Source organism: Brassica napus, chromosome A3 (genome assembly GCF_020379485.1).
Source record: "Brassica napus cultivar Da-Ae chromosome A3, Da-Ae, whole genome shotgun sequence".
NCBI lineage: Eukaryota > Viridiplantae > Streptophyta > Magnoliopsida > Brassicales > Brassicaceae > Brassica > Brassica napus.
The window spans coordinates 7,578,200-7,590,026 of record NC_063436.1 but is presented as its reverse complement, the minus strand read 5'-3'; the positions used below and the strand labels follow the sequence as shown (position 1 = coordinate 7,590,026).

Sequence of the window (11,827 nt, the reverse complement as noted above, 5' to 3'; positions counted from 1 at the left end):
AAAGACGTACAGGTGTCCTAATAGCAGCAGAGTTTACAATTGGGACAGTTGAATAGGTTTTAGCGACTCACTCCCAACTAAGGAACTTGTCTCCAAAGGAACAAGAGAAATAGATTCTTAGGTGAAGAAGCTGTGATTGTGATGCACTTATCGCTTTCTTCACAGCTCGAGAATTGCTATATCAAGCAGTTTACCGCTGTTTCATTGCTCCTTTTGTTTTCCTCAACTACCTCTCTCTCATGTATTGATTTGCAACACTGGATTAGCGCATCCTGTATAATATGCACTGGAAGATTCCCTTACTGAAACATGGAAATTGCATAGGTCAGCTCAGAAGAAGCAAAGAGAAGTGCAGTGTCTCCAATAGCGAATAAACTCAATAAATTTGATATCTGCAAAAAAAATCCAAAGGCTTTTACGATTAGACACATTGAAGAAAATTATTCTTTCCTGTGACTGAAGAAAGTTTTAAGTGTTTGCGATTGTATCATCATGTTGGCTACAACCTGCTGAATGCCAAGCTCGAAATTCTCTGTCTCTCTCTATAATCACAATCGTCGTCAATATAGCATGCTTTTTCCTGCTAACAATCAAGAAATCAAACATAATTTAGAAAATGTGCTAACAGAGAGAAGTAACCAACAGTTGCCTACTACTAAAGTTGGGATCTGCCGTTTGAACAGAGATGTGTCTTTTTTAAAGCAAAACACGTTTCCATCAGTGATGTCTTCGATAATGCAACTTAAAGGGATATTCTCTCCTCATGCAATAAAACCATACACAGAAACTGAGTGATTGTATATCTACAAAATAAATGTTACTTGATTACATTCCAGTCATCTGAGTTTGGTGTTAACAAACCTTGATCAATGCTGGTTCCGGCAAAGCTAGTGTCTGCTCTTGGCTTTTTAGCTTAATCAAGCTGTGCATCGTAACCATCTGTTAGCAATAGGAAAAAAACATTTAGAGGAATTAGCAACCTTACAGAAAGGAAAATATGCAATAGCCAACCCAAAGGCTGGAAAACACCTGTGGGTAAGAGAAAACATCACCTGATGGGTCAAGATTACTATAACAGCCAACAACAATGCAAAAAAAAAAAATTTGTAAGGACCTAAACAAACTGTCGCAGCACAGAATCTGGCCTGTAATAAAAAAAAAGACGATTGAATTACATATTGAAAGGAACAGTAGAAATAGATTCTTAGGTGAAGAAGTTGTGATTGTGATGCAACAATACCCAACGACTCAAGCCTGTAATAAAAAAAAAAAAGACGATTGAATTACATATTGAAAGGAAGAAACTTTCGATCGTATAAGGATCAAAAGACTCACACTTTAACCTCGACCTGGGGCGTGCCACTCTTGTTGATATCGAAACCGAACGTGTTACGCCTCAGAACGTATCTGGCGGCGACGTGGATCATCTTGAGCGTGACGAAGAAACCCACCAAGCTAAGCGCGACGTTGATGAGGATGGAGCGTTTCAGCTGGGTTTCAACCTTGTAGTGGAAACAGAGGAGGTAGAGGTGGAGCGAGCAGAGGAGAGTGGAGATCACGAAGATTGATCCCAGTTTCAGAGGGGTAGATGGAATGCGTTGTCGGAGGTGTTATGGGTTGTCTTCTGATCCGTTGGGTCGGGTTTAGTGGAGATTGAGGTTGGTGAAAGTCGCTTACGAGCTGCCATGTCGATTTACAGAGACATGAAACGATAAGGGAATGGAAGAGTCTAGTGATGGTCGGCGTCTTTAGGGTTTAGGAGTGATACGATTGATATCACTTTGATTTTTAGATGATTGGTAATGACGTGGCAGTATGAAACTTTTCTATTGGATGATTTTAATTGCTTACGTGGACACCCTAGCTATTGATCTAAAAAATGACACCTCAACGCAAATAAATTCCAATTTATCTATATAAAATGAATTCCAATTTATCTATACTTTAAAACTGAATTAAGTTTATTCCCTACGTAATACCATTTTCCATTGGAGAATTATTATTCAATTTATTTGATTGCCATACTCTATTGCTTGGTTGGTTTTAGACGTGTTAAAACAAAGACAAAGACATCGAATGAAATAATTTGCATTAGTAGTTCGAACATCAGCAACTGCATCAACTTTAAATGGAAAAAAAAAGTAGAAAGTGCTGGTAAACATTAGTTGGAAAGCAAAGGGAGTGTGGATTTGTCTTCTACACGTCGAGCTATCCCCGGCGTGCCCTCTTCTGAACATTCTCATTGAGGTCAAGTATCGGATTGGTTGATGCAGTAGGTCTCATTTGCAGCCACTCCTAATTCTGCTGTCACGCCACCTGCTTCTTCGGAGAGAGTGTTAATCTCACCGGTTGATTCTACTGGGATCTCTCTAGGCGTACGATCATGGCTCCTCCTTATCATCATAACCATAATCATCTTTCATCATATTGCCTGACCGCCAAAGCCTCAACGCTGTCTGAAGAAGAGGCACCATCTCTACTTGTGGGTTTGTTACCGTCTTGGTCAACATCAACATTATTCCCTTCTTTGTTGTTTCTTTATTGATCAAATATCGTCTTCTTCTTTCAAATCCTAAAAATGTTCTACATCTTCTTCTTCCTCCATTGGATCCGTTTAGACCATCATGTTCCTGCATAACCAGAGAAAGACTCATTGAATAACAGGAGGAAACACAGCGATAAAAACAGAGATGACTGTGCCTTTGGAACATCAGAAATAAGGAAAAGGCATACACATAGTCAATAGTCAATTACATAAAAGTAATTTTAACGTAGAGATAACACACAAATAATCATTACAGTGATTTGACACCATCACTCTTTATGTGTTAACATCCCTAATTATCAATAAAAGGAGTAAACACCAACACTTTAAAACCAACTCTGCGGTCTACCAAATTCCAAGGGTAATAATAGCACATTGATGAACTAAGATTAAAGTGACGTGATGGAAACATAGGAAAACAGAAGCTTTAAAATTTAGCTTGCCTTGGAAGAATTCATGGCAGGGAAGTAGAATTTTGGAGTATAATGCACCGTAAAGTTTATCACTTACAAACTTCTTCTTGGAACGGATGGGAACCTCCCCCAAATTGGTTACCATCTTTTCCGTCCATGTAAAGCCAATCGTGCACCTGAAAGCACACAAGACACTAATCACTGTCAAACGCTTGAACTCATTGTTGGAACCCATTGGTATACATAGAGTTCAGATGATAATTAATTCATGCCTCATCAATGACCAAAATAAAACCAAAGCTCTGAGTCTTGAGAAGGATGCTAACTGAAAATATCATAATAGGTAAAGAGAAAGCGATGATTTTAGCAATAAAAGAACAATGAAGTAGCCGAGATAGTGATCTGTACCTTCTCTTTGGTAGCATAAACATATGATTCAAGGTTATTTTTCAACTCAGGCTTTCTTCATCTTTCCCTATCTTTCTTATTTCTCTAGGCTTCACATTTGAAAAACATGTCTAGTGAGTGCACATGTTTATGTTAAATGACATATTAAAATTTAAACAATGCTTGATTTTGTACTGACCTGGCAAGATAGTCTGTGGTAGTGTGAGAAACTGGCCCATGTTTAGCAGAATCAACCCTAAAGAAAATAGCGACAAATAAGATCGGATTATAAGACAAAATCAAAGACGTACAGGTGTCCTAATAGCAGCAGAGTTTACAATTGGGACAGTTGAATAGGTTTTAGCGACTCACTCCCAACTAAGGAACTTGTCTCCAAAGGAACAAGAGAAATAGATTCTTAGGTGAAGAAGCTGTGATTGTGATGCACTTATCGCTTTCTTCACAGCTCGAGAATTGCTATATCAAGCAGTTTACCGCTGTTTCATTGCTCCTTTTGTTTTCCTCAACTACCTCTCTCTCATGTATTGATTTGCAACACTGGATTAGCGCATCCTGTATAATATGCACTGGAAGATTCCCTTACTGAAACATGGAAATTGCATAGGTCAGCTCAGAAGAAGCAAAGAGAAGTGCAGTGTCTCCAATAGCGAATAAACTCAATAAATTTGATATCTGCAAAAAAAATCCAAAGGCTTTTACGATTAGACACATTGAAGAAAATTATTCTTTCCTGTGACTGAAGAAAGTTTTAAGTGTTTGCGATTGTATCATCATGTTGGCTACAACCTGCTGAATGCCAAGCTCGAAATTCTCTGTCTCTCTCTATAATCACAATCGTCGTCAATATAGCATGCTTTTTCCTGCTAACAATCAAGAAATCAAACATAATTTAGAAAATGTGCTAACAGAGAGAAGTAACCAACAGTTGCCTACTACTAAAGTTGGGATCTGCCGTTTGAACAGAGATGTGTCTTTTTTAAAGCAAAACACGTTTCCATCAGTGATGTCTTCGATAATGCAACTTAAAGGGATATTCTCTCCTCATGCAATAAAACCATACACAGAAACTGAGTGATTGTATATCTACAAAATAAATGTTACTTGATTACATTCCAGTCATCTGAGTTTGGTGTTAACAAACCTTGATCAATGCTGGTTCCGGCAAAGCTAGTGTCTGCTCTTGGCTTTTTAGCTTAATCAAGCTGTGCATCGTAACCATCTGTTAGCAATAGGAAAAAAACATTTAGAGGAATTAGCAACCTTACAGAAAGGAAAATATGCAATAGCCAACCCAAAGGCTGGAAAACACCTGTGGGTAAGAGAAAACATCACCTGATGGGTCAAGATTACTATAACAGCCAACAACAATGCAAAAAAAAAAATTTGTAAGGACCTAAACAAACTGTCGCAGCACAGAATCTGGCCTGTAATAAAAAAAAAAGACGATTGAATTACATATTGAAAGGAACAGTAGAAATAGATTCTTAGGTGAAGAAGTTGTGATTGTGATGCAACAATACCCAACGACTCAAGCCTGTAATAAAAAAAAAAAGACGATTGAATTACATATTGAAAGGAAGAAACTTTCGATCGTATAAGGATCAAAAGACTCACACTTTAACCTCGACCTGGGGCGTGCCACTCTTGTTGATATCGAAACCGAACGTGTTACGCCTCAGAACGTATCTGGCGGCGACGTGGATCATCTTGAGCGTGACGAAGAAACCCACCAAGCTAAGCGCGACGTTGATGAGGATGGAGCGTTTCAGCTGGGTTTCAACCTTGTAGTGGAAACAGAGGAGGTAGAGGTGGAGCGAGCAGAGGAGAGTGGAGATCACGAAGATTGATCCCAGTTTCAGAGGGGTAGATGGAATGCGTTGTCGGAGGTGTTATGGGTTGTCTTCTGATCCGTTGGGTCGGGTTTAGTGGAGATTGAGGTTGGTGAAAGTCGCTTACGAGCTGCCATGTCGATTTACAGAGACATGAAACGATAAGGGAATGGAAGAGTCTAGTGATGGTCGGCGTCTTTAGGGTTTAGGAGTGATACGATTGATATCACTTTGATTTTTAGATGATTGGTAATGACGTGGCAGTATGAAACTTTTCTATTGGATGATTTTAATTGCTTACGTGGACACCCTAGCTATTGATCTTATTCCCCTTTTAGTATTGTATTGATGGCACTACTAACTGGAAAATAAAGTCAATAACCAGAAGCACTCTTTTTCGTGTTTTTATCCTCGAACTATAAACACAATAGTGTTATACTGTTTGTCTAGTGCTATACTTTTTTTATATAGTATAAATACATAATAGTATACTATAAGATATATGATACTATATATTAATAGATGTTAAATGAAACCAAATTAGGCTGAGTAAATAAATGAAAGTTAAATGTATACTGTTTTGTCTAGTACATTCTACACTCTTTTCATTGCTTTCTCTATTAAACGATGGAATACATTCAAACCTTGGTACCTACACACTTTACATTGCTTTCTTTCTTTATTTCTATTTTTTATTTTATTTTTGAAGGCTGTGATTAGTTAACATCCATCCATGCGCAAGATAAATTCTTTCTAACATTCATATTAAATTATTAATATGTTTTTACTTCTCTGTTTTTTTTTTTGTTATCTATCGGATTTTATTCGATTTAACCATTTCTAACTTGCTACCCGATTTATACTCGTTAGTACTTGGTTTGAAAAATCAAGTGCTTCGCGTTATCAAATACGGATGAAGTATCAAATATTAATATTTTTCTACTGTTTGGCTGACTTGCTCATGTACTTGTTTCTTATAACTTGTTGTAATAATATGTATCACCCGCTAAAAATATTTGTTACCTACAAATAATATTTATCACTCGTTGAAAGATACTACAACAAAGATTCAAACTAACAAAGATCTAGACTGTTAAAAAAATAAATGGCTTTTTTTTATGAAACTGACCAGTCTAGAGTTTTTGGAAGCCGAAAGGTTTGAGAATTAAAGTCACAAATCGGTTTTGGGATATTGAAGATGAAGCTTTCCATACCGATCTACCCTTTTTACCATTCCTTTTGGAAACATTCTCGTGAGTTACTTTCATCTTGGTTGCTCTCTTTAGACTTCAGAACCACCGCTGACTTTTCTCATACCTCAAAGGCGGTCTTGAGGGGAAGCTTGGGCTTCTGGCCTACATTTTTACTACATAATGTTTCGGCCGTTACATATAAGAAATCTGCAAGTACTCCAATGGTAAATGTAACTATGTAGTTAGAAAAGGTGTGATGCTTGAACCTTCTGGTCTTCATTGCTTCTGAAACACATTTTTTAGAACTTTTTATCAATTAATGAGCTTTTATTATTTTTAGTTGCTACTGCTCTTATTATTCTCAGTCCCGGTACTGCGGCTCCAGCAGTCCAGCGCCAGTAACCATCACCATGGTTTGTTTCTTATCGTTAGAACCAATAAAAGGTTCGGATGATTCGATACTTGTGCGTTTAGACAGAATCTGAGACTCGTTGTAGATACTTGTGCGTCTGAGATTTTCACGGCATTCGTATTGAGGAATCGTGAATTTTGCTGCTCGATTCTTACCAAGCCCGTCAACCACATGAATGGTGTGGAACATGTTTCCATCGCAGAGCATTGTGTTTAATCAGTCTGCTTTTCACTTTTGTTGTAAGACTAGTTTATTTGCGAGTAATTCTTGGGTTTACCCTTAGGGTGAACCTCTAGGTTCACCAACCAATACTGTTTGAGTATTTGATATTTGATATCTTTTAAAAAAGGAAACAACATTAAATTTCCAAATAAGATTATCTTTTTAAAATAAAACAATAAAAATACATAAAAATAGTTACAAAAAATAAATAAATAAATATTTTTAAGTCTTCAGCAAAATACTAAACCCTATACCCTAAATCTTAAACCCTAAACCCTAAACCTTAAACTTTGGATAAACTCTAAACGTTTGAAAATCCTAAACCCTAAATCATACATTAAAAACTAAATTTTAATAACACTAAACCCTAAATCCTAATCACTAAACCCTAAACCCTTGGGTAAACCCTGAACCCTTGGATAAATCATAAACTGTAAATCAAAAATATTTAAAATTAAACTCTAGAGATTATGATTTATCCAAGGGTTCAGGGTTTACCCAAGGGTTTAGGGTTTACCCAAGGGTTTAGGGTTTAGTGATTAGAATTTAGGGTTTAGTGTTATTAAAATTTAGTTTTTAATGTATGATTTAGGGTTTAGGATTTTCAAACGTTTAGAGTTTATCCAAAGTTTAAGGTTTAGGGTTTAAGATTTAGGGTATAGGGTTTAGTATTTTGCTGAAGACTTAAAAATATTTATTTATTTATTTTTTGTAACTATTTTTATGTATTTTTATTGTTTTATTTTAAAAAGATAATCTTATTTGGAAATTTAATGTTGTTTCATTTTTTAAAAGATATCAAATATCAAATACTCAAATACTATTGGTTGGTGAACTTATAGGTTCAACCTAGGGGGTGAACCCAAGAATTACTCGAAATGTTTAATAGTAGGAAAATAAATTATAATCATAAATAAATCATATATTATATATATACTTCTTTTTTTTTGGAAAATGAGATAGCGAGATATGCAAGACATTAAATTCACACCATATCTGTGCATCGACCAACTGCAAACTCCTGTTGCGTTACGTAAAAGTTGAATAAAGACAATGTTCTCAATAAATTGACTCCATATCCGTTCATTGTGGGCACGTTTATCTTCTCAATGTTCTTTGTATAATGAATAAAGACAATACTATTAAAAGTTTCTATCCTCTTGTATGGTTAGATGTACTCCAAATGTCAATTAAGTCGGTCCACCTACTTGATAACGACCTAACATACTAAAATGTTCAAGTCTATTTGGTAGATTTTAGAATTTTTTTTAACAGAAATATAATTTCTCAGATGGAAAGCAGTGGGTGTGGTGAGATGAAAACCCATATCGACAAACCGAGATTACCCAAAGCCACCTCGTCGACCACGATTTCCACGACCGTATCTTCCTCTTCCCTTGCCTTCTTCCTCCACGACCCATTTCAATTGTTTTCTTTTTCGCAATTGCAAGGGTTTGTCCTTGAGAATTTCTTATGTTTCTCATTTCAAATTAAGTTGGTTGACTTTTTTATACATGTGTTTGTGTTCAGATAATAAAACAAATATATCATGTACTTTAATAAATATCTCTGGAAACATTATTAAAAATAATCTTTCAAATGGGTATATATTGTTATATTAATATTTTGTATATGTGAACACAAAAATATATTAGTGTATCTTTAAAAAACTTAAAAAATACATACACGAACGTCTTTCACCGAGAATTTTGATACGAGTTTTTATATTCATACTTAAAATAAATATTAGTATAATTTTCAAGTTTTTTTGTGTTCAAAATATTTTGTTATTTTGCCAACTGCTCAGTTTTAATGTATCTTTCCAATGACATTCTATATTTATATATTTTTTAACACAAACATTCTATATTTATTATATCTTATGGAATCATATACAGTAAGTATTTTTACTTTTTTTGTGCACGATACACGTATTTTTAACCTTAATACCTTATACTAGTAAGTTATTATTGTGACAAATGCAACTAAAAGACAATCATGTGCTAGATATGTTTTCCTAACATCAAGGGTCTTACCACTTTGATTAAGCTGGAAGAAAACAAAATCGGATTAGAATTTGGGTACCGAAATCGTTCAGTCCACGACTGAGAGCGAATCATATTAGTAATTTTTTCGATTACGCACCACAGATAAAATATTTATTTCTTGAAATTAGATATACGAAGTTTACATCTCATTTATAAGATGACAATTTGATAGTTTTTTAAAGATTGTTTCCTATTCCGTTAATATGATTTTTTTTGTGCAAATGCTCATAATTAGACCTTCAAAAAAATAGAATTCTTATATATTTATTTTTGATTAAGAAAACAATCATATTCTTTTATAATCTAAACAATATAATTTTGTACATGTACCCAATAATGAAAGAAAGACAGAAACGGAAAAATATATAAAAAAAGATGGGGAAACATTAAATATGAAATCACGGATGGCTACCCCCCACCACCATTCCTCACAAGAGATTCCTCATTTGGAGCGTCTTATTCTTGCACATATCTCTACTAATAAAGATATATATGTTGAAAATATTTATATTTCTTCACTTTCTTCAAAACTAAAAGCAAAGAGAAAACTAGAGAGACCAAAATGGCGGAGGAATCTCCACAGTCTATCTACGACTTCACCGTTAAGGTATGGCTTCTTATTATGGTTCATCTTAGATTCTTGATTCATATAAACAAGTGAAAGACCCACAAATAAGAAAATAATTTCATTTTGATCAACGGAACTTCCAATGTTCTCTCTCTATCTCTTGAGACGTTCATATAAATATATATTTTTAAAATCTGTACATTCATATGAATATTAGACAAAGCAGAAAAACAGAAGAAGAAATATACGGTTATTTATAAGAAATATATACATGACTAGCCTTGAAATTTGTGAGGATCGAAATATTTACCACTTGAGGGTCAAAATGATTACATAATACATTTGTGGATGGTTTGAGAGGAATGATCTATACAGTACTTAAATTTGGAGAGACGAATGTTTTCGAATGAAGCATATATATTTATGATTTGTTTTGTTGAACATGGCAGGGTATTGAAGGTAAAGATGTGAGTTTGAGCCAATTCAAAGGCAAAACTCTTTTGATTGTAAACGTTGCCTCCAAATGGTAAGCACCCATTATTTATTTATTTATTTTTCTCACTGATTTGAACAAGAATTATGTTAAAAGGTCACTATTGTTTGACTAATTTCTCAAGATATGAATGAATAATGAAACAACAAAAGATCTTGTAATACAGAATTAGTAATTGATCAACTCGGTTTCGTTTGATTTGATTAGTACCACACTACCACTCCGTACTTTTGCAATTCCGGGTTACCATAATGTTTGGTTTGTTTATGTAATAACATGAAAGATTCTAGTAATATTTTTGTTCAGTTTTAGTTTGCTTAAATTTTGTTCATATTAAAAAGCAGAAACTAAGCTAAAGTTCTTATTACTGCAGTGGTCTGACGGATGCAAACTACAAGGAACTGAATGTTTTATACGATAAATACAAGGACCAAGGTCTGTTGTTACTTGTTACCCATATAAATACAAAATCTGGTTTTCATAATTTTAATTGTAAAATACTACTATAACTTTAGTAAACTGTAAAAAAAACATTAGGGTTGGAGATTTTAGCGTTTCCGTGCAATCAGTTCTTGGGACAAGAACCAGGAAACAATGAAGAGATCCAACAAACTGTCTGCACAAAGTTCAAAGCTGAGTTCCCCATCTTTGACAAGGTACTTGTTTTATGTCTTTATCAAATTTAAATATGTTACAACCTCTACTAATCACCCTCTAATCAAAATTACCAAGCTGCAATCCTTCTACAACAACATTCAAATCAAGCCAAATTTTATATAGTGAAAAAATTAGTTTTTTTTTGTTTAACACCAAGCTTGCAGTGAAAAAAGATTAGGTGTTATACAAATATACTTGATGGCAATGTAGGTGGATGTGAACGGGAAGAACACGGCGCCATTATACAAATACTTGAAAGCAGAGAAAGGAGGTTTGCTTATTGACGCAATTAAATGGAACTTCACAAAGTTCTTGGTTTCTCCTGACGGCAAAGTCTCCCAGAGATATTCTCCTAGAACCTCTCCTCTTCAATTCGAGGTATGTAAACCAGGCTAAACCAGAATCCTCACATTTTCATCACACATAACCGGCCTTTTTGGTTTTGTGCAGAAAGACATTCAAACTCTGTTGGGACAGGCTTCATCTTGATCATCATCACAAGTTTAAAGAACCGTTTTATCTAAATCTTTGTTTTCTTCTTAAGAATCCCACAATGTTGCAAACTCTTATTCTCTGAATCTGCTTTTTTAATAAACATGGTGTCTTCTCGTTGGTGACACGTAGTATCATTGATGAATAAATCATATTTATCATGTGACTCGTTTTAACGCTCAAACTTTATAAAAGACATGATGTCGAGTCATAAATTCGATTGGCTTAATAGTACAGTTGGATACGTAACAGAACACGTGAAAGGATCTTGTCCTCATGTTGCCCTATCGTACACGACACGTTAAAGCGTGTTCACAACTTATGACCACATACATAGTTTCTGATTCTTTCCTACAAACCCGAAAGAAAAAAGATAAAAGAATCACAAGTAAAGACACGTTCTTTCTTTCTTCCTTTCTTTCACATCTTGTAATACTGACGCAAAGTCACGAGCTTTACCGTCATCTAAGCGTAATTATCAATGATATAAAAAACAAGACAGGTCAAGATCATGAAAGCAAACAGAAGATCACTGTCGTTAGATTAG

At 34.8% G+C, this 11,827-nt stretch overlaps 4 protein-coding genes across 6 annotated transcripts; 1 reads left to right on the top strand and 3 right to left on the bottom strand.

Moving 5' to 3' along the window:
- Positions 1–120: 120 nt before the first annotated feature.
- On the bottom strand, positions 121–1,825 carry LOC106437734. Of its 3 annotated transcripts, XM_048774749.1 has the most exons (5): positions 1,336–1,825; positions 1,053–1,254; positions 862–939; positions 507–583; positions 121–302 (listed from the first exon to the last, which is right to left on the bottom strand). In XM_048774749.1, the coding sequence occupies exons 1-5, from the start codon at positions 1,425–1,427 to the stop codon at positions 263–265; spliced, it is 489 nt and encodes a 162-aa protein (XP_048630706.1). In that variant the 5' UTR covers positions 1,428–1,825; the 3' UTR covers positions 121–262. The 3 variants fall into 3 exon arrangements, 2 of the variants coding, with proteins under 2 accessions (XP_048630706.1, XP_048630707.1); XM_048774750.1 differs by lacking the exons at positions 121–302; positions 507–583 and having other exon boundaries at positions 861–939; positions 1,053–1,145; positions 1,241–1,254; positions 1,336–1,817; XR_007336143.1 differs by lacking the exons at positions 121–302; positions 507–583 and having other exon boundaries at positions 861–939; positions 1,176–1,254; positions 1,336–1,809.
- A 243-nt stretch (positions 1,826–2,068) lies between these two features.
- On the bottom strand, positions 2,069–3,282 carry LOC125575465. The gene is made up of 3 exons (XM_048774751.1): positions 3,231–3,282; positions 3,056–3,134; positions 2,069–2,630 (listed from the first exon to the last, which is right to left on the bottom strand). Exons 1-3 carry the CDS (start codon positions 3,233–3,235, stop codon positions 2,382–2,384), a joined length of 333 nt encoding a protein of 110 aa, XP_048630708.1. The 5' UTR covers positions 3,236–3,282; the 3' UTR covers positions 2,069–2,381.
- A 484-nt stretch (positions 3,283–3,766) lies between these two features.
- On the bottom strand, positions 3,767–5,480 carry LOC106437730. Its single transcript, XM_048774744.1, has 5 exons — positions 4,981–5,480; positions 4,699–4,900; positions 4,508–4,585; positions 4,153–4,229; positions 3,767–3,948 (listed from the first exon to the last, which is right to left on the bottom strand). Exons 1-5 carry the CDS (start codon positions 5,070–5,072, stop codon positions 3,909–3,911), a joined length of 489 nt encoding a protein of 162 aa, XP_048630701.1. The 5' UTR covers positions 5,073–5,480; the 3' UTR covers positions 3,767–3,908.
- A 3,983-nt stretch (positions 5,481–9,463) lies between these two features.
- On the top strand, positions 9,464–11,441 carry LOC106437732 (probable glutathione peroxidase 2). Its single transcript, XM_013878678.3, has 6 exons — positions 9,464–9,677; positions 10,088–10,164; positions 10,505–10,566; positions 10,669–10,787; positions 10,999–11,166; positions 11,239–11,441. The coding sequence occupies exons 1-6, from the start codon at positions 9,633–9,635 to the stop codon at positions 11,275–11,277; spliced, it is 510 nt and encodes a 169-aa protein (XP_013734132.1). The 5' UTR covers positions 9,464–9,632; the 3' UTR covers positions 11,278–11,441.
- Positions 11,442–11,827: the final 386 nt, after the last annotated feature.

Bases quoted from the DNA above. Each gene is read 5' to 3' on its own strand.
- LOC106437730 (XM_048774744.1), bottom strand. From the start codon at position 5,072: ATGATCCACGTCGCCGCCAGATACGTTCTGAGGCGTAACACGTTCGGT. The intron at 4,586-4,698 runs GTGATGTTTTCT...TATTGCTAACAG, and splicing joins TAGTAATCTTGACCCATCAG to ATGGTTACGATGCACAGCTT. The intron at 4,230-4,507 runs GTTTGTTAACAC...CTTGATTGTTAG, and splicing joins CGGAACCAGCATTGATCAAG to CAGGAAAAAGCATGCTATAT.
- LOC125575465 (XM_048774751.1), bottom strand. The intron at 2,631-3,055 runs GTAAGTGATAAA...CTGGTTATGCAG, and splicing joins TCCGTTCCAAGAAGAAGTTT to GAACATGATGGTCTAAACGG.
- LOC106437734 (XM_048774749.1), bottom strand. From the start codon at position 1,427: ATGATCCACGTCGCCGCCAGATACGTTCTGAGGCGTAACACGTTCGGT. The intron at 940-1,052 runs GTGATGTTTTCT...TATTGCTAACAG, and splicing joins TAGTAATCTTGACCCATCAG to ATGGTTACGATGCACAGCTT. The intron at 584-861 runs GTTTGTTAACAC...CTTGATTGTTAG, and splicing joins CGGAACCAGCATTGATCAAG to CAGGAAAAAGCATGCTATAT.
- LOC106437732 (XM_013878678.3), top strand. From the start codon at position 9,633: ATGGCGGAGGAATCTCCACAGTCTATCTACGACTTCACCGTTAAG. The intron at 9,678-10,087 runs GTATGGCTTCTT...TGAACATGGCAG, and splicing joins TCTACGACTTCACCGTTAAG to GGTATTGAAGGTAAAGATGT. The intron at 11,167-11,238 runs GTATGTAAACCA...GGTTTTGTGCAG, and splicing joins CCTCTCCTCTTCAATTCGAG to AAAGACATTCAAACTCTGTT.